The sequence below is a fragment of the Palaemon carinicauda genome, chromosome 38 (assembly GCF_036898095.1).
Source record: "Palaemon carinicauda isolate YSFRI2023 chromosome 38, ASM3689809v2, whole genome shotgun sequence".
In the NCBI taxonomy this organism is placed as follows: domain Eukaryota; kingdom Metazoa; phylum Arthropoda; class Malacostraca; order Decapoda; family Palaemonidae; genus Palaemon; species Palaemon carinicauda.
Window position 1 is genome coordinate 37559736 of NC_090762.1, and position 20416 is coordinate 37580151.

Consider the following 20416-nt stretch of genomic DNA (forward strand, 5'->3'; position numbering starts at 1 on the left):
GTGAAAATCAATCCAGTAAGCAACAGCGTATTTAGTAGGTCTTGCCGGTGGCACGACAGAGAGAAAATTGGTTCTGTGTTTACTTGGAGTACTTGAGTACCTGCTCGACAGATGGCGCTGTTGATGTACACCCCCTACCTGTATAGCGATCGCTGGCGTATTTTGTCCTTAGGTTTTTCTGTCGGGCAGCAGAGCTGACAGCTTATATGATCACCGGCTAAGTTTAATATTGAAAATTGTATTTTTCTTAACTATACAAACCTGGGTTCTTTACTATGGATATGTTTCAGCATGAGCTGGATTTAGCCATAACCACTTTCACATGAGGTGTCAATAACCCTACACTAGTTAGAGGGAGTAGTGGGGGTAAACTAACCTCATGGCACACACACTCACCCAGTGAGATGCCTCCCTTTTGTTTGCAGCCAGGACTTCTCGGGGGAAGGTGATGGCAGAACAAGTGTGCGCAAAGAACTCAAGTTTATAGTTAGGAAAAATGTAAATTACTTCCAAATTTGTCATTTCTTCCAACACAAATACAAACCTTCATTCTTTACAATGGAGACTCACCTCTAGGTGGATGTAAATCCAATTTCCAAGTGGATAGCCACAGGCCCCCGGAGATACAACTCTGAGCTCTATTGAGCGTGAGAAGAGTATCCTGACACCTCATGAACCCTCAACCTGTCAAAGGTAAGAGTTGACAGCCCGAACAACCATAGTGAGTGAGGGGAAACTCACACTGACTTTACCAGGTAAGTATATGGAGTACAGTAGTTGAACTGCACTCATACTTAAACCTAGGCACTGCCCCAACTACCCCTTGCAGGGAGATTGGGAACAACAAAATATACACAAATGTTTCAGACCACAAAATTAATAAGGTGATTACCTGCAGTCAGAATGAGGCCAGTTTACAGCCTCCACATGCTGTGCCCCACGAAAGGGGAAGAGGAAGGAAGGAAAGACCACTTTTTCTATCCATTCATCCCAGACTAAAACCTATAACATCTGCCCTCAACCAACTGCTACTAGTCCTGCAAGAAAGCTAATGTAGTTAAATCACTTGTTGAGCGGTCACAAGAGTTCCGAGTAAAGGTATCTAGAGTCCTGCGGGTTACAACTTGCATGTAATGGGCAGTAAAAGTGGTTTGCCTATTCCACACGACCGCTTTGAGTACCTGTACCACAAAGAAGTTTCTCTTGAATGCCAGGGGAGTGCTAATGCCTCTGAGGTCATGAGCTCTGGGTTTTCTACTCTGTTGAGTAGAGTGAGGACCAAGAGCGTGGTCAATGAACTGTTGAATACAAGAAGAAACTGTGTTTTTAGTGATCCTCCTCTTGACCACGCCTGTACACATAAGAAGACACTTGACATGAATGTGAGCTCCCTTTAGTACGTTTGAGATTACGCCTTAATGTTCTCAAAAGACATGTAACAGTTGATCAGGATCATCAGTCACTTCCCGAAGGTTCGAAATCTGGAAAAGCCTGAACAGAGTCCGCTATAGCCGGATTTTGAGTCTTAGCAATAAACTCAGGGCCAAAGCTGAGTGTTACTTGCCCGCATACCCTTGAATGGGCGATGTTGTAGGAATCACCATGCAAATCACTAACCCTCTTTGCAAAGGCGAGGGCAAGAAGGAAAACTGTCTTGAGAGTCAAGTCGCAATCTGATGCTTGACTCAACGGTTCATAAGGATCTTCTTTCAGAGAACATACTGTATTACTTTTATTACATTCCAAGAAGGTGGTCTCACTTCCTATTAGGGCTGGTAAGCTCAAAACTTTGTATAAGCATAGACAATTCCATAAAAGAGAAAATGTCAACTCCTTTCAGTCTAAAGACCAGGCGTAAGGCTACGTGATAGCCTTTCACAGCCTAAACTGAGCAGAGTTTTTCCACCCAGAAAAATAACTACAGTATCTCAGAAATCAAGGGTATAGTGGCTCTGAGTGCGGAGACCCTTGTCCACGACACCAACAGCAAAAGATCATCCACTTCGCCTGGTAGACAACGATAGAGGACCTTCTGAGGTACCCAGACAATTGTTTTGCCATACCAGGTGAGAATTCTCTGACAGAGGAGACGCTGGATAACCTCCAGGCGTGAAGTCGTAGGGATGCGACTGTCTTGTGGTTGCTGAAGAAGGTAGTGTAGGGGTGAAATATCCCTTGGAACCTCTGTCAGCAGAAGTAGAAGGTCTGAGTACCATTCCGCTTGCTGCCAGAATGGTCTATTCGAGTCATCGATAGGTTGCGAGATGAACTCACTTTGTTGAGGAGTCTCCTCATTAGGCATAACGGGGGGAACGCAAAGACGTCCAGGTTGTTCCGTGGGTATTTAAAGCCCACCTGCGGGCTGGTAATTTTGAACAGTATATGTCGTGAACAGGTATAGGATTGGCAAATCCCACAAATTCACAACTTTGTTTGCTATCCCAGGATGAAAAGACAACTTGGAACCAACTATCAGAGTCCTCATGCTCACATTGTCTACCAAAATGTCCTTATTGCCTGGAATGAATGAGACTGACAGGGAGATCAAATTATCTTCTGTCTATCACAGAACTTCCACAGCTAGATGGCAAAGCACTAATCAACACTACGGAGTGACCCGAAAGGAGCTGCTGGAAGTTTGCAGGACTAGAAGATCTACTCTCATTTCCAGGTTTATGAGGCACTGCCAATTGGAATCGGACCATAGAACGGAGGCCATGTGCTGCAACAGGTTAGCCCCCACCCTTCTTTTGAAGTATTCTTGAAGAGCATCAAATCAAAGGGTGGAGACAGAAGATCTACCCCTTAAAGAGGTTGGTGTCTAGCACCCACCAACTAAAGTCTCTCTTTTGCTCCAGCCCTACTGGAATCAGAAGGTCTGGAGGGTCCCTGTGTTGAGACCAGAAGGTCTTCAGCTGCCACAGGGATTTTAGGTGCTCCAACAGGCTTTGTCACAGATGAGCTTGTAGTGAGCCTTGCATATGATAGGGACGAGCCACTTCCCTGAATCTCTCGATTCTTCTCAGAGACAGAAACAATTTTCCTAATTGGGTGCTTATCTGCATTTCTAGATATACAAAGTCCTGAGACAGTTGTAGTGAGGGCATCTCATAATTCACCACAAGCCCCCGGTCGAGGCAAAATACTAGAAGCCTATCTTGGTGTAGGAGAAGGGTCTCCAATGAGTCTTCTAGAATCAATCAATTGTCTGTGTACCGAAGGAGACAAATACCATTGGCATGAGCCCAGATAGAAACTAAGGTGAACACTTGTGAACACCTGACGGACTGTAAACAGAGAAAATCACAGCACCTGCAACTAATATAGTATATTTTTTCATGCAGAACAAATCTTAAATACTGTACTTCCTTGACAATAGATGGCTTGGGATCTTGAATTATGCATCTTTTAGATCCAGTGTCTCATGAAGATCCCTGATCTGACAGCCTATCTGACCATCTCTGCTGTCTCCATCTTCAAACGGGGTCAGAACATACTAGTTCAAGAACGAGAGGTCTATGATTGGTCTCCCGCTTCCAGATGCCTTTCCTACAAAAAAAGAGTTGACTGAAAAAGCTTGGGGCTCCATCGGCAACCATCTGAAGAGAGCCCTTCTCTAGCATGGTGTGGACTTCTGCCTGAAAGGCAATATCCTTCACTGATCCCTTCACGAAGGAAAATGGCAACACTGGATGATGTGTCAGAGGAGGGTAAGAACTGGTGAATGGGAATCAGTACCCTGCTTGGAGAATCTTGAAGGTCCAAGGATTGCCCCCATGGAACTTCCATCTTTGCCAACTGCATACTCCTATCAGTGGTACGGCGGGAGGAATGCACCCTGCAGCAGGAGCATCCATGTTTACTAGATTTCCCTACCCTTCCATAAGCCTTCTTACCAACAAAAGGCTGTTTGTGGTTTGAACACTTCTTGGCATTAGACTGCCTAGAAGCTTCACTCATCTTTTTATGAGTCTGTCTGCGCACGAGAGAAGATTTCAGTGCATATGGAGCTGAGGAAGAGGGACGAGATATAAAGCGCTTTTGGAGAAGGGAGTCTTTATTTACCTTCCTCCAAAGCTCGGCTATTGCATCGATGGCTTCTGTGTTAAACAAGGAAGAGCCTGCCAGCAACGAGTTGCGGAAGCACCTGCCTCTGGAAATTTGAAATGAGAGCATAACGCCTTTTCAAAATACAGTTTGCCTACTGGTTGGCTGCAGTGTGTACTAAGAACTCTACAACTCTATCACTGGAAAGCAGGATTTTCTTAAACGCCTTTCACACATTGTCGGTCAGATAACTAACGAAGCATGACCAGAAGTCTATCCATGAATAGGCTTGGAAAGTTGCCTTTGTAATTCTCTCTATGTTTGCAGTGTCTCCAGCCAAGAAGATCACCTGCAAAGCTGCCAGCTTGTCAATTGGCATACCCTGTGCTAAAGCTGACACTGCCAGGTCTACAAGGGTGATGGGTCATCATAGAGTACATTGTAATATTGCACTTCTGCTTAATGAAAGGTGGAGCAAGCAAACAAGAAGAGTTACTCACCCTAAGAGAGTCCTTTTTATCCACAATCAGAGAAATTACCTTTTTAGTGGACCTCGTTAGCATCTAAGATCAGGGCAGCTCTAGTCTGGTCTTGCCAGGTCATGGGGCACAGCTGATCTGTGTTTCTCCCTCGGGAGGGGAGTAAAGTACGTAGGTTCCCGAGTCAATTAATGTTCCTTATGCATGTCATGAAAGGGCACATCAGTAGACGAGCACTGATTGAACGTGCTTAAAAGAGACTACAGTAGTAGCCAGTCAGAAGCACCAACTTTGAATTGGTGACTACAGTAGTTTTCCCAAAGACAAAGTGAAGAAAACCCGTAGGGCACAGAGAATGGATCCAAGGGTAAGTGTCCTTCAGGTCTACAGGGACAGAATGCCCTTCATTCCTATGACGCACCTTACGCTGCTAGCCATGGCTGTGCTGAATGGCATCTGGGGAATCAAGCAGGGAGACCAATGGCCATTCTCCAATTACCCATCAACTATTCCATTCGTATGAGTAGACTGTGGGAATCAGGCTAGGACTGTAGGTTGCAGTAGCGACTGCCTCTACCAAAAACCCTGAAGTGACAGCAGGCTGCTCAGAGGGAAAAAATGTGAAGCATATCTCTCAAGTGAGAGGCTAACTTCCAGTAAGTGCCTGAGGGGGCCGAGAGGTAGCTTATAAACCGAACCTCCCAAATTGCTAAAGGCAATTTCATCACTGACCAAGTCAGGCAATCGATCGCAAAGCAACCACTTCCGATAAACAAAGCTGAAAACATCGAATCAACAAAGCAAGCTACAATACTTGTTGCTTATGTGTGTCCACCAACGGATCGGAGTACACAAACATATGAGGCTTCCTCCTTAGAGGTTCTCTGATCCTATGACTTCAAGGAAGTCTAACTCCAAGGAGGTAAAAGAAAGCCCCTAGGATGCAGTTGTTTACCTTTAACCAACACAAAAAGGTAATGGAGCCATTACTGTATGCTAATCAAGTCTCAAACTAAAGAACAAAATCCCTGAGACTGTAATGCGTCAATGGGAATAAAATCAATAGTAAAAAGTTTCATTTGTCATAGTCAATGAATATGGAAGGTGATGTCTGTCTTCAATCACGACTGAGATCAAAGTGAAGAAAGTATGAGTGAGCAGGGAGCGTTGCTTCTTCCTACTACAACTGGCAGCAACCGTTCCTTGTTAACAGTTTTATAGCTGTATGAGAGCTTGCGCTGACTTCATCTCCTAAGTAAAGAACAAAGGTTTGTATTTGTGTCGGAACAAATAAGCTATTAGACTTACATAATTTTTGATGCAGCAATGAATGAGGTGGCTTCTTTTGTGGATGCATAGGTGGAACTGGGACCACTTTGTCCACGCTGGTTTCTCTTCCAACATCCTTTGTAAGGTGGGCAGGTCTCGTAGAATCATTTGCTGAAATAAAAACAAAATGTTTAAAAAAACAAGAACTAAAAAAATCTTAAAATTTTTTAATATACAGTAATTTGTATTTCTCCTAGCCATACAAACCTGAGTTCTTTAATAAGGGGGAGATTGTTTCAGTGCAAGCTGAAATCAGTCATTCAAGTTGGATAAGTAGTTATCCACCTGGTAAGGGTGTAGAGCAAGGAGCTCTGGCCCCTTTCCAGCCAGAGAGCCTTCACTTTTTTACCATTTGGCTCAAGATTAAGAGGGCTGGTTGAGGAGGAAGGGTGGACGTTGCAACCAGTTTATGAGTGAACCAGCTGTAGATCCATGATCTCTCTGTGCATCTTCTAGGGGCCATGATTGGTTGCAATCGTCCCCATCCACCAAGTACAGGTTGTGAACTCCTGCTCAGTGGCAGACATATATCCTGAAGGGAAAGAAGTAACCTATGCCTTCACCAGTGCAATCTAAGACATGCATGAAAAAATGGTTTGACTCTAGGGCTGTAGCCTTAGGACTAAGGAGCCATTGGCAGCACTCCGTCAGAGTGATCTAAAACGTAGTCTTGTGACTTATCCAGACCTAAACTCACACTCATAGGAGCCCAGACTGGGTCAGGTTCATCCACGGGATCCCTTGCAGGAGCCCCAAGACCTAGAGGTGAGGTTCTAGACCATCGATAACACAGAGAACGAAACCAAACCAAGAATGTCCTTCTATTGATCTGAAGCCTTGAGACATTTTGAGGCCCAGTTTTTTGGAAGGGTCTTCAAGTTCTTCTGCTCCCAGGGCTTGGCTGAGAAGAAGACAAGAAGGGATGGACACTCCTTCTGAGGGACGTTCACGGGCTGCAAGGATTGTGGAGGAACCACAGGGACTGACAGAGGTTCTGGGAGAGTAGCGGCTGATTCAGTTGCTACAAATTCTACTAAGGACAACCAGTAATTTCCTGTAAGGAAGATCTCAAACCCCTGCTGGTCCCTAGATGACGGGTATCATCTGGGGGAGGCATCTCTTGCCGATAACCTCTTCTCCTCTCAGTCGATTCATCTGGGATAATACCCAGTTTTTCCCAGACAGGATCTTGGCCCGGATGGGAGACCTTAGAGTCTAGATATTTCTGATACCTAGACAACCATTCAGGAGAAGGAGCACGAAGCAAAGCTGCAGGAGTAGCATGCCTCACAGCAGTACATCTATGCCTAGGATCCACAGGTGGATCAGAGCTCCCAGGTGAACCCAACACTAAAAGAGATATAGGGATTGGCCTGGCCGAGGCCTTAGATAGTGGAGATGGAATTGACTCACTAACCTCCTGTTTCATAGCCTCAATGACCTCTTTAAACCATGGTGCGTCCTTCGGGAACGAAGGAATGGCCAAAGGAATCATAACAGGCAAGTGTTCATCAGTGCACCAGTGACAAGCAAGGGCCTCTCTTGGCGTGCAAACCGAAGTATGTATGTGCTACTGAGGTAATATGCACAGCCAGAAGAGCGAGCAGACCTTCGTCAGCGAGTGGAGCTCACCAACCCACTTTGCCAGCGCGTGGTGGATGAGTGTATGCCTACGCACAAGACTTTCCTGCCCAACTAGGGTCTGTTCGTCTAAGCGCCATAGCATTGTGGACAGGGGTCGCAAACATTCATCAGGGAACCTGCAAGAGGAGGAACGAGCTCAGATGGAAACGAGCAAGGCAGAGGGGGCTTGTCTGCGAAAGAGAGCTGCCATCGCTCACAAACTTCAGAACAAGCTGCTCTATCGTGTATGGAGTAGAAGCCAGAGGCAATAACCACAAATGGTTATGATTCATGAAGCTCGTTGAGACTCATTTTGCTCTGGGGACGCGATGGCAAGGGGCTGCGAGGCCACCACCATCTGGTTGCTCCAAAGAGCTCAACTTTGAAGCGCTGGAGCGAGACATAGACGAGCGTAGTGACTTCTTAAGAGAAACTCGAGGGGGAGACCACTCAAGAGAAGAAGCCCTTTCACATTTGCGAAAAGGGTGAACTTCCTCGCACGGTGGAAGAACGGCGCTAATGCATTTCTCTTGCTGAGGGAACTAAGAGTGCTGAGCAAGCTCAGGTAGTTGAATATGCCCAGCATGCTAAATAAGTTCAGCTGGCTGACCAAGATCAGCTGCTATGCCCACCCAGAGGGGATCGCAAGGCTCGCCAGATCCCGGCAGTTAACTCCTCCTGTGGGTGACAAGTTGCGAAGAACAATTCGGCTAAGGGGACGAGACACTCTGGAGGAACTCCACTCCAGAGGCTTGGGATGGGGGAAAGCCATGGCTAACCCCTGCAAAGACAGATGTGCTCTCTCGTTGTGCCCCAAGCTTCAGCATCTCCAAGAGCCATTCTTTAAAAGGGGAACCTGAGATTCCAAGGAATGACAAAGCTAACACATGGCGTCAAAAGACAGAAACTCCCCTTGGGAGGTGGGTGCTGCCACTTCACTAGGGGAAGCGACAAGGCCCACCATACCCGAGGGTTGTCCAGGGGTCAAACAGTTATCACTCTTATTCATTCATACTCTGGAGGAGACTGAACGAGCAGAGTCAGCAGGGTGAACACATGAGAAGACTGAAGTTCTTTGACCTCGAGGACAACCCTGAGGGAGAAGAATCGCGTTTAGAGTTGTTCCGTCACCTACCGTACCGGTCCCACTGGGAGGATGGCCACTCCTAACAATCTCCAAAAGGAAACTCTTGAGTGCATGAGTGTCGTCTGCACCCAGGCCAATGGGAGTGAGGATCAGTCCCCCGTGCCAACAGGAATATGATGCAAGGACAACCTGCGATTCCAAGACAAACCCGCATCTTAGCAGTCCTCAGTAAGACCAAACACAACTGAAAAAGGAAAACAGTTAGTTTACAGCCAGTTTTTAAATAGGTCTTTAATGGGAGAGACACAACATTTGCACTCCACCAAGCCAATAGCAAAAGTGGATGAATAGACTAGCCGAGTGTATGAAAGGGGTGGTTGGTATAACCCCCGCTAACTAGCAGCAGGTTGTTTACCTCACGTAAAAATTTTACAGCTAGTTTTCCAGCTACGCCAGAACAACAAATCCCATAAAAAAAAAGAGTGAATTATTTGTATTTGTGTAGGACCAAAAATAAAATATCATAAAAAATGTAGTAGAAATGAATTTTTCCAACAGAAATAAATTCCCATTCACTAACTGAAATCATCAAATATTTTGGTTACAGTATTATAACCACAAATTTTCATACCAGTAAATAATTGAATTATATATCAATTATTAGTCAATGATTCTGAAAGACATTGCAAGATATCCCATGTATCTTTTTAAGACTTTATGCAAGCAAATTCAATTGCAAAAATTCACTGTACCTTGGTGTCCTTGAGCTTGCACGATACAAAATTCCTCTTCTTCATCTGACTCTGATGCTTCTCCACAAACAATAATTCCTTGAATCCCACTCATCTGTTAATCAAAATAATTCAAAATTATCTCCTAGACAAGCTCAATGTCATTTAAAGAGTTAACAGAGAACAATGTACTATTATTCACTTTAAATACAGTAATGGTAACTACAGTACTGGACTTAAACTGATGCCTTATCTAAAATTGTTTCTATTGAACATCAAAACCATAAATATTGTAGATATTCTCAAACATTTCATAATTTACAGTTTACAGAAGTGCTTTGCATGAGCTGAAATTACCAACCGAGACTGCTATAATTTCAATCTTCAAAAAATAACATTGTGCCATAAAAATATGACTTTAATCTTCATTGAATAACTACAGAATTAAAAAGGTTAACTGTATTCTACATTCTAATAATGTACAATATTAAAAGTCTTAGAACATACAAATAACTTTCCTTCACAAAATGCTTCAAGGACAGAATTGACCCCTCAGTTCTAAACTAGTTGTTTAATGATATTACATACCTGCCACCAGAGGGTGTTGAGTGTAACCTGGTGACTAGTGAACTGCTATTTCTTTATCATACATATAAAAGGAATCACTAACCACAAAGGAAGAGGGGAAGGGAAGCCTTACAAAAATTGTTTTGTAGGTTCTAACCATTTCAAAATCTACTAAAAATATAAACTATATCTTTACCAAAATACAACACCTTGATTTATGCAGCCTCAAGTATTTTTTGTAGTAAAAAGATGCAGGAAAGGAAATATTTTAGACAAGATGTAGGGTACAGTATCTTGTCTCCTGTTTCAAGACCTGAAGACATTTGGTCAGTGATAGAAAAGACTTGCAAAGGTATGTTTATAGATTGCTTATTCAATTACAAATTTCAACAATCTGCTCTAATTCCTAAATTGTAAAAATCAGGTGAAATTTATATATTGTAACTTATGCTTCATCCACACAATGAGCTTTGTTCGAGAAGCAGCAAAAAAATTTCTGCATAGTTTCTTTCGCATAATTACCAAAGTAACAAGAGCTGTGCTCATTGGTGGTTAAAGATTGGGGAGAAGTCACTGCCTAATGTACAAAGTTACATTTTTCACCAATACCAATGATATATCATTTCTGTACCCTCTACTTTAAATTTGTGTCCAACGTATTTTATTGGTCCTGTGAGTAACTTTAAACTTGATAGTTGTATAAACAACACCCTGCAGCCTTAGGGATGTGAGGGCCGATAGTTATAGAGATTGTGATGTACAAATTACAACAATTTCTAAAATAACTCTGGAGACCAATATCAATACTATAGGACAAATTTAAATAAATTTGCACTTTTTGTAACGATATAAACCTTAAGCTCTTTATTGAGGAATATAAGAGTACTTTCAGAAAAGCTGGAAAAATGGCCATAAGACTTTTAGCGAGGTGTAACTACCCCACCGCTAGCTAGCAGAGTGGTAGATGGTAGTACTGGCTACCCTGCTCACACACACCTGTCTTGTCCCGTCACTTTTAATTTTTGATTGTAGGCAAGACTTGCAGTGGGATAGGTGATGGCAGGTAAAATTTGTATAAGAGCTCAACGTTTGTATCTTAAGGAAAAATACAAATTACTTAAAAATTGTCATTTGTTCCGTCACTAAAGACAAACTATTTTGCTCTTTATTAGACAAGACTCACCCCTAAGGTGGGTAGAAGTCCTAAGCAACTGGCTGGCTTTTGACTTGAGGTTCCAACCATGCTACACACGCTTAAGAAGGAACATCCTGACACCTCGCTCACATTAATAGCCTGAGCATTCCGTGTGATTGTGCGATACAAGCAATGTGATTAGTCTAGGTAAGAATTCTTAGAAATCATAGGATTCTTTGAACCATCCATAGATGTTACCTAATCCCACCTCACCAGGAGTAAGAATTCTTAAAAATCATAGGATTCTTCCATCCATAGATGTTACCTAATTCCACCTCACCAGGGGTGGATGCAACAAGTATGTATTTCTATAGCAGATTACACAAGGGTGCAGGAGCCAATCCATAGGATCTACAGGTCAATGCCCTCTAAAGGAGAGTCCTGGCTTGACTTCCTCCAGTACTCCGCGGCCTTCTAGACATCTGTGTTGAACAATGATGGACCCTCCATTGTCAAGTTTCTAAGCCATGCCACTTCTGCCTTAGGAACTTCTCTACTATCAAGTCCAATTGCCTGAGGATCAAGTTTGCCCACAAGTTGACCACTTGTTGAGCAAAGAACTCCATGGTTCTGGTTCCCAACGACAGAAAAGTTTACATGTACTTTCTGTTGCACTCTTTGAGACCAGTCCTCCACCTTGATGAGATGGCCCACTAACCCTAGCCACAGATCGAGCCATGAAGTTGCTAGCAAGGCGAACTTCGCAACCTTCTCCATATTTAGGGTGTCAGTCGCTAAGAAGGTGACAGGAAGGCTAGAGAGTTTCTCGCACGAAACACTCCTCATCAATGCCTCAATGATGGGTCCAGAGTCATGGCCGACAGTTTCTCTTTGGTTACCTCATAATACCTCTTCTGCTGTATGAAAGGGCGAGGTAAAAGCTTAGAGGAGTTGCTGGCACGGAAAGACTTCAAAGTCCCTGCGATCTGCAAGAGGGCCTTCTTCCTGGCCCCCTTCAACCCCCTCAACCAGGGCCAAGCTGCACTGGTCTTGGAGAGTCCCTGGGTGCCATACAAATGGTCTAGTACCGTGTCCTTCGCTTCTGGCAGAACTGTAGAAGGGTCGTCCACACCATTGATAATGCTCATGAAGGTCAGCACCTGCCAGAACGCATGGTCGGATTCTCTCTCCTCGGCCTCCGAATATCTTGAACTCGCTGCCCTGGGAAGGGTGTCATCATACTCTTAATTTTGGTCCTCATCCACCCAAGAGCTCTCAACCATAGGAGCCTGGGGTGGGTCGCAGTCATCTTTGTAGTGCCTGGAGGATTCCCTAGATGTTGAGGGAGCCTCCTTTGCCATCGTCGTTACCGCAAAACTTGAAGAGCTGTGTACCCTCTCCAGAGGCTGGGTCGACATTCTCACAGAGTGGTTCTTCAGCATAGACTTCAAGTCCTTACTCTCCCTGGGAGAGGGAAAGGAACTCTACCAACAGGGAAGGTCTTGCATTCTCCCTGCATCTGGAGGATTTGGAAGTATTTTTGGGTGGAGAGACCAGTGAAGGATGCTCTGCTACCACTGAGGAAGCTCGCTGGCCTGGAGTGGCGATCTCAATGGGAGACAGCTGGTAGGATTTAGTTAGAGATCTCCTTAGGGGATCTCGAACCCCGGCTTGTACAGGGGTGAAAGGTGTTGCCTGGAGGAGGAGTAGGATGCCTCTACCTTCTCCTCTTCTTGGATGGCATCATGGCTGTCATCTTCAACTGGGAGAAAACTTGCTGCAGCATCTCTGCGGCGTCAAGAAGGATGTGCACCTTAGATCAAATAGGTAACACAATCATCAGGGACTGATGTTCCTGTGGTGGAACCAGAACGGAACTTCGCCTTAGGTCGGAAGGAGGAGAAGAGAGCTTCGAAGGAACAGAAGTCTCCAACGGGATCCAAAGTGTGCTATTCGAGACTGCTGGTACATGCTTACTAGGTGGTCACGTGCTACTAGGTGGTCGCGCTCAACTGGGTGGTCGCGCACTACTGGATGGTCGCGCACAACTGGGTGTTTGCACGCTACTGAGTGGGTGGTCGCGCTCTACTGGGTGGTCGCGCGCTACTGGGTGGTTGCGCGCTACGGGGTGGTCGCACGCTACTGAGTGAGTGGATGCGCGCTACTGAGTGAGTAGGCACGCTCTACTGAGTGGGTGGTTGCTCGCTACCGAGTGGGTGGGTGCGCGCTACTGGGTCGTTGCGCACTACTGGGTGGTTGCGCGCTACTGAGTGGGTGGGCGCGCGCTACTGGGTGGGTGGGTGGGCGCGCGCTATTGGGTGGGTGGGTGAGTGACCAGCATGCTACTGGGTGGGTGGGTGGGTGGGCGTGCTCTACTGGGTGGATGGGCGCGCTCTACTGTTTTGGTGGGTACGCGCTCCTGGGTGGGTGGGCGCTGCTGGGTGGATGCCCGCTACTTGGCGATCACTCGCTTCTAGGCGATCACTCACTGCTGGGTGATTGTGCTCTGCTGGGTGGTTGCGCACTGCTGGGTAGTCATGAACAGGTGCATCACTGGGTGCTACTGGATGCTGCATCACTGGGTGCTACTGGATGCTCACAAGATGTGCAATTGTAACCTAGAACTGGATCACAGAAGAGGATGCGTCACGGTCACGAGCAGGTGGGTGATCACGCTTAGGAAGCCAGGAGCCCTAAGAAAGGAACTCACGTGGCACGTAGCGCCGGGTTGGCGAGTAGTCATGGGCTGGACCTCGTTGATGAGTTGGAACTGGTTTGCATGCTGCCTGGTCACGCGCTGGAACATGAGGAGGAGGAGACTGCTCTCATAACGAAGCCTGGAAGCGCTCTGGGCCTGGGTCACTCGCTGAACCAATGCAGGATCTGGAAGACAGCGATCTTTCTGGATCGTGACGGACGTTCTGGACGATGCTTCTGTCAGTGCTGCGAGATGAGGGTGGCAGCCCCTGATCAATGGTGATGTGTCTGCCATGCCCAGCATGCTCAAACAAAGATGGTGCGATCGTTCGTCCAGACTCACTCTGAAGAGCGAAGAGAACTCCTTGACTCCAAAGCAGGAACAGGGCAAGGCAGAATGGGAGTGCATCAAACTCACTGGGTGCAAGCAACATCATCTGCCGAGCCACACTCCGAAGGCCTATAGAAAGGCATGGGCGAAGCCGGCCGCTTTCACAAAGTCCCGCATGGCGGAGACCACTCCTGGGAGGACCTAACCTGCAAACGGGAAAGGTGTCCCTCAAGAGCAACAGGAACAAGCCTCGGACTTTGGCCCCCTCCGCAGGTTGAGCGAACTCAGAACAAGGGCTAGCACCATAGTCGGTGCGCTGGCTGGAACTGCGGCAGGCAAAGTCGGAGATGTTGGAGACGGGCTGGAGAAACTGCCGGGCATGTAAGCTGAGACTCCTCCAGTACAAAACCTTACAAGCCTCTCGAAGGAAGATCAAGATCCCCCTCTAATGAAGCTAGTGTGCACTTCCTCTCTGCTCCCAACTGCAGCAACTCGAACAAGCTTTCCTTCGACGGAGGACCAGCGATAACAAGGGAAGGCTAAATCTGTAAAAGGTCATCAATTGAGAAAAAAATTTAGCTAGGGTTAACTACCTATCCCACTAGTTAGTGGGGGTATGGGTTAGCAAGCTACCCCTTTCACTCACACACCTATGGCTGTGCTTTACTTTACTTGGAGGTAGGACTTCGAGAGGGACAGGGTTGGCGGGAAAGTTTGTATAAACAGCTAAGGGTTGGCGGGAAAGTTTGTATAAACAGCAAAAGTTTTGTATTGAAAAATACAAATTACTTCCAAATTTGGCATTTGTTCTGTAACTGGAATAAAAAAGGGATTTTGACGTAGGAAAAATCTATTTCTGGGCGAGGGACCTGTGTCCCCCAGTGAAATTCTCCTTAAAGCACCATTTCAAAGGTATAAATACTGCTAAATATACCAGAGAAAAAAGTTGCATGGAATGCCAGGAATATACCCAGCTCGCTCACCCATAAAGGGTGTCGGTATTAAAACTGGGGCGAGTGGTACCACTACCAGAGGTCCCTTTCTAATTAGACTTCTCCCTCCTCAAAATCCCCCGAAACTACGAGGTGTCGTTCACTACAGCTACTGCCCCCTCCCCACCACCACCACTACCTATCCTTCTCCCATCATTCCTTGTTAGCACCCGTGAACGTTCGGACGTGTTTTTCGTAGCTCTGTGTTATTTTGTGTTTGTTCCGTAACCGAAATACAAACCACGCTATTTACATAGGGTTTTACTTTCGGCATAGCTGAAATCACGAGCCATTAGATTTTTAACGAGGGTTAACTAACCCGCGCTAGTTAGCGAGGGGGTAGGGGAGGGGTAGCTAGCTACCCCTCCCCCACCCCCCACACCCCACACACCAGTGAACTGATCCACTTCGCTTTTGGCTCAGGCGGTGGGCAGACGTGTCTGCTCCCGCCCTCGTTTGGCAGCCATTAATGTTTTGTCTTTACAGTACTTAATTACTTGCTTTTCTTATACTTAATATATATGTAAACATTCTTTATGTTTACGTATATATTTGAGTATAGAAATTAGTAAGTTTCCTTTTCAGTGTTGTGCTGTGTGTGTAGTGTACGTCAACGTCACTGCGTTGTCCCAGGCCACCGCGGTTGCACTTCGTGGGGAACGGTCTCTTGGTCCTTCGGTCGTTCCTTCGGCTTCCGATATTCGGCCGGCGTGGGGAATCCTCATCGCTGGACTTTCTCCATTCATCTGTTTTCTCTGCTGTTCCTCTTTCCCTGCGGGGAACTTGGACTCTCAGCGAAGGGAACGTGGGAGTTTAGATTGACTATGGTCTCTCTCTCTCTACTCGAGGTCGTTCACCCTTTTACTACTACTACATACTATTACGGTAGCTTCTTTCCTGTTGCGGGTTGAGTTGCTATTCCGTATATTTGTCTCAATTATTTTCAATGAAATCTAATTGTATTTGTTAACTTTTCAGCTTCTGTAAAGAACACTTCCCTTCCCTATTCCGTTTATTTGTCTCAATTGTTTTCAATGAAATCTAATTGTATTTGTTAACTTTTCAGCTTCTGTAAAGAACACTTCCCCTCGGGGTTCAGTTGTTCTTTCTTTGTGAACATTCTTAAATGAATTACATATTTATAATTCTGTTATAATTCTCTTTTTGTTACAGTTCTCCGCCCTCCCCCTCCTCCTCTGAATGTCAGTGGGGGAGGAGGGCGCATACCTTATTTGTAATTCTTACGTTCTATTCCCTCGGGGTTTCTCTTCGGAGTTCCTTCCGGGGGAATTTTTGTTAACTAATTATTTATTTTATTTTTTTCCAATACGATCTGGTTTCTTCGTTTGCTTAATGTGCCAACGAAGCAGAGCTGCCCTGTTTGTGCCTTGGGAGTCTGCTGTTGCTGCCGCCTCTCAAGGACGTCGTTATGGGCGTGTTCCCTTCTCTTAGAAGTTCTCCCGTGACAACTGTCAGCTCTTTAGTTCATCTTAGAACGCTCAGGAGGTTCGCCTCCAGGGGTGGGTAACTTCCCTTCCGAGGGAGGTTTCCTTCCCAGGTATGAGTTTTTTCCCCTGCAGGGGGGGGGAACTTCTCTTACCTTAATATTTCCTGGATGGTTTTTTCCTGGTCCTCGGGCGGTTATGCTCTTGGTGCTGAGTGACCGCTCTTGTAACCATGCTCGAGGGGCTGAGCAGCTGCTAGATCTTGTGACCTCTCTCGTTCGCGAGGGAGGCCACTCATAAGGACTCCTCTTCGGAGGATTTCTCCTTATAGGTCAGCTTGCTGATCCAACGCCCTTTTGGGGCGCCATCATCAGTGTCTTCTAGTCTCTTCTACGAAGTGTTCACCTCTCTCGTTCGCGAGAGAGACCACTCATAGAGACTCCTCTTCGGAGGACTGTTCCTGTTCAGACCAGCCAGTGGTTTGGGACCTCTCCGCAGTTCGCCGTCTCCTAGTCCTGCTGACCTGCCATCTCCGTTCCTAGCTGCTGACGCTGTGGGTGCCTACGCAACACGTTTTCCAACGGGCACCGGTCCCTTCGACGCAAAAGGGGCTTTCTCACACTGTGAGTAAGCCCCTTAAGTGCCAGGTATCGCCCTGCGCTCCGTTTTCCTGCGCGCTTACGCGCAATTGTGCGCAAGCGCTCGCCTACTGTTCCCGCTGTTCCTGAGATTTCCATCCAGGGAATCCTGTTCCACTCCTGATCGTCCCAGTTCCGGATCGTCCTTTATCTTAGCGCGCTCGCGCTCCTATGCTCGCCGATGATCTTCCTACGCTAACGATCTTCTTTTGCGCGCTAGTGCCAACGATCTTCTTACGCGCTAGTGCTGACGATCTTCTTCGCGCGCTAGCGCTGATGATCTTCTTCGCGCGCAAGTGCCGATGATCTTCTGACGCGCGCAAGCGCCGACGATCTTCTGACGCGCGCAAGCGCCGACGATAATCTTGGCCGACGATCTTCTTCACGAGCGAACGCTGATTACGTGTTAGCGCTGATGATCTTCTTACGCGCACAAGCGCCGTCGATCTTCGTTCTCGCGCTAGCGCCGATGATCTTCTTTTGCGCGCTAGCGCTGAAGATCTTCTTGCGTGCGCAAGCACCGACAATCTTCGAGTGCCGACAATCTTCAAGTGCCGACGATCTTCAAGCGCCAACGATCGTCTTAGCCGACGATCTTCTCTAACGAGCGAGCGCTGACGATCTTCTTACGCGCACAAGTGCCGACGATCTTCGAGCGCCGTCGATCTTCTTACGCGTGCATACGCCGATAATCTTCGAGCACCGTCGATCTTCTTACGCGCGCAAGCGCTGACGATCTTCCTACGCACGTAAGCTCCAACGATCGTTCGCGCTCAGGCTCCTATGGTTCCCCGCGCCAACGATCTTCTTACGCGCGCGAGCACCGAAGATCTTCTTACGCACACAAGCGCCGACGATCTTCTTACGCGCACAAGCGTCAACGATCTTCTTACGTGCGCAAGCGCTGACGATCTTCTTTCGCGCGCAAACTCCAATGATCTTCTTGCGCACTCAAGCCCCGACGATCTTTAGCGCTGTCGATCTTCTTTCACGCACAAGCACCGACGATCTTCAAGCACCAACAACCTCGTACGCGTGCACGCTGACAGCCGCGCCCACGCGCCGACATTTTTCACGAGCTCTTCAATCTGATTCCTGCTCACCCGGTGATGTCTCGCCAGTGCACCCACGCGAGAATGTTTTCAACAGTTTCTCGCGCGCGACCCCTGGATTTTTCCCAGCGCCAGCGTCTCTCGCGTGCGACCCCTGGGGTTTTTCCATCGCACGAGCACCAGCGTGCTCCCTCTACCAAGGTGAAACCTCCTCCCACCTCACCAATGGGAGAAACCCCACCTCGAGCAGGAAAATCGCCCCGTGTTAGGGAGAGAAGACCCCTCAGACTTCTTTGTTGAAGTTACGTATCCCTCCTAGGAGGGAATCGAAGGACTATAAGAGTTCCCCCTAGTAGAACCTTGGGTACAGTGACTTTGCTGCCAGTTCACCAGGAAGAGAGCAGCATGATTCACAGCACCACACCGTGGAAGAGCCTTCCAGGGGAGTCTCACTTGAGAGACTCTCTAGCCGGCAGGCGACATTCCTGAGCCAGGAAAAGGTCGCGGTTTTGCCATACAGGCCACTTCGTGGCTGGATGTCTGGCTATGGTCTCTGGGCATCCTGCTGCAACCCGGGGACCGGCCAAGGAGAGCATCAGGAAAGCCCTTCCTCCTCTCGGGCACACGTACCATCGAGTTTCTGGCCCACTAAGTTTCGAACTTGTGGGCAAACTCAATCTTGAAACGTGATGCGGTGGCCGAGAGGTTCCACTCGAAGGTTCCAGCCGTGGATACCTGTAGGCTCAGACACTCTTCCATCTTGGGAAAGAGTCTGTTTGAGCCCAAGGGTACGGAACAGGCAGCTGAGAGGTGGAAGAAATCGAACCACGATTCTCTTCTCCTAAGAGCTCTTACATATAAGCCCTACAAACCTCCAGCTTCTCAACAACCTCGCCAATCCAAGACGACGGAACCGGTAGCGGCAGCAAAGACAAACGTGTCCAACCAGTAGCCCTTTCCTGTCAGAGACTAGGAGGACGTGAAGTCCTACAGGGAAGGCAAGAATCCTAGAGGGAGTGGCCAAGGCCGCGAGCACTAGGATTGGCAATCCCCCTGCATGTCCACCAGTGGGGGGATGCCGGCAAGTTGCGCATTTAGGTGGCAGCAACTAGAGTCCGATTCCTGGACGATCTCCATGATCAGTCAGGAATATCGCATCCCGTTCTTAACGTCTCTTCTGCCCCTGACAGCGAATCCAGTGGCGTTGAGCTCCTATGCCATGGGATGGGTAAAGGGGCTAGCCCTTTGGGCAGAATTCGAGACCATGCTCAAGAAGAATGCTCTCCAGGAGGTCGTCGACGGCTTCCCAGGCTCTCTCTGTTGACCCTTTCTCATAAAGTAGGCGTCTGGAGGCTGGAGACCCGTCATCGGCCTCGCATCCCTGAACAAGTTTGTCAAACAAACTCCGTTCAACATGAAGACAGCAGACACGGTCAGACTTGCAGTGAGACCGCAAGACTTTATGTGTACACTGGATCGGAAGGACGCATGCTTCCAGATCCCAATCCATCCGTCTTCCAGGAAGTACTTTAGGTTCAGCTTAGACAACAAGATCCACCAGTTCAAGGGGCTGTATGCGGTCTCTCCACAGCACCTCAGGTATTCACCAGAGTGTCCACCCTGATATATTTGTGGACACACAGGATCGGCATCCTGTCTCCTCCGCTATCTGGATGACTGGCTGATCCTGGCAGACTCGGAGTCGACCCTTCTTCGACACCGAGACAAGCTTCTGGGACGTTGCCAAGATCTAGGGATCATGGTAAACCCCGAGAAGTCTTCTCTGCCTCCATTTCTACAACTGGTATATCTAGGCATGATATTGGACACCAATCTCCACAAAGCCTTTCCATCAGACGACAGGATAGTAAGGCTGAGGACTCCTCCTCTTCGGAGGATGGCTACTATTAAAGGTCAGCTTGCTGATCCTCCGGCCCTCAATGGGCGTATTCTAGTGTTTTCTACGAAGTGTTCACCTCTCTCGTTCGTGAGAGAGGCCACTCATAGAGATTCCTCTTTAGGGGATCGCTACTGTTAAAGGTCAGCTTGCTAATCCACCGGCCCTCACGGGCGTCATCATGGGTGTCAAGTCTCTTCTACTAAGTATTCACCTCTCTCGTTCGCGAGAGAGGCCACTCATAGAGACATCTCTTCGGAGGATCAAGCAGACCTACCAGCGCAGCAGACCTACCAGGACCTACCGATCTACCAGCGCAACCTTGCGCTGCATCGTAGTCCTTTGGACTTCGGTCCTGGATTCTAA

At 47.4% G+C, this 20416-nt stretch overlaps 1 protein-coding gene across 1 annotated transcript in view; it reads right to left on the reverse strand.

Moving 5' to 3' along the window:
• Positions 1-20416, reverse strand: part of LOC137630142 (uncharacterized) — a 100953-nt gene that overhangs the window by 35114 nt on the left and 45423 nt on the right. The window contains exons 2-3 of the mRNA XM_068361598.1: positions 9318-9411; positions 5835-5966 (exon numbers count right to left, since the gene is read on the reverse strand). Of these exons, the coding sequence (XP_068217699.1) occupies positions 5835-5966; positions 9318-9411 (226 nt within the window). The remainder of the gene's footprint in view (positions 1-5834; positions 5967-9317; positions 9412-20416) is intronic.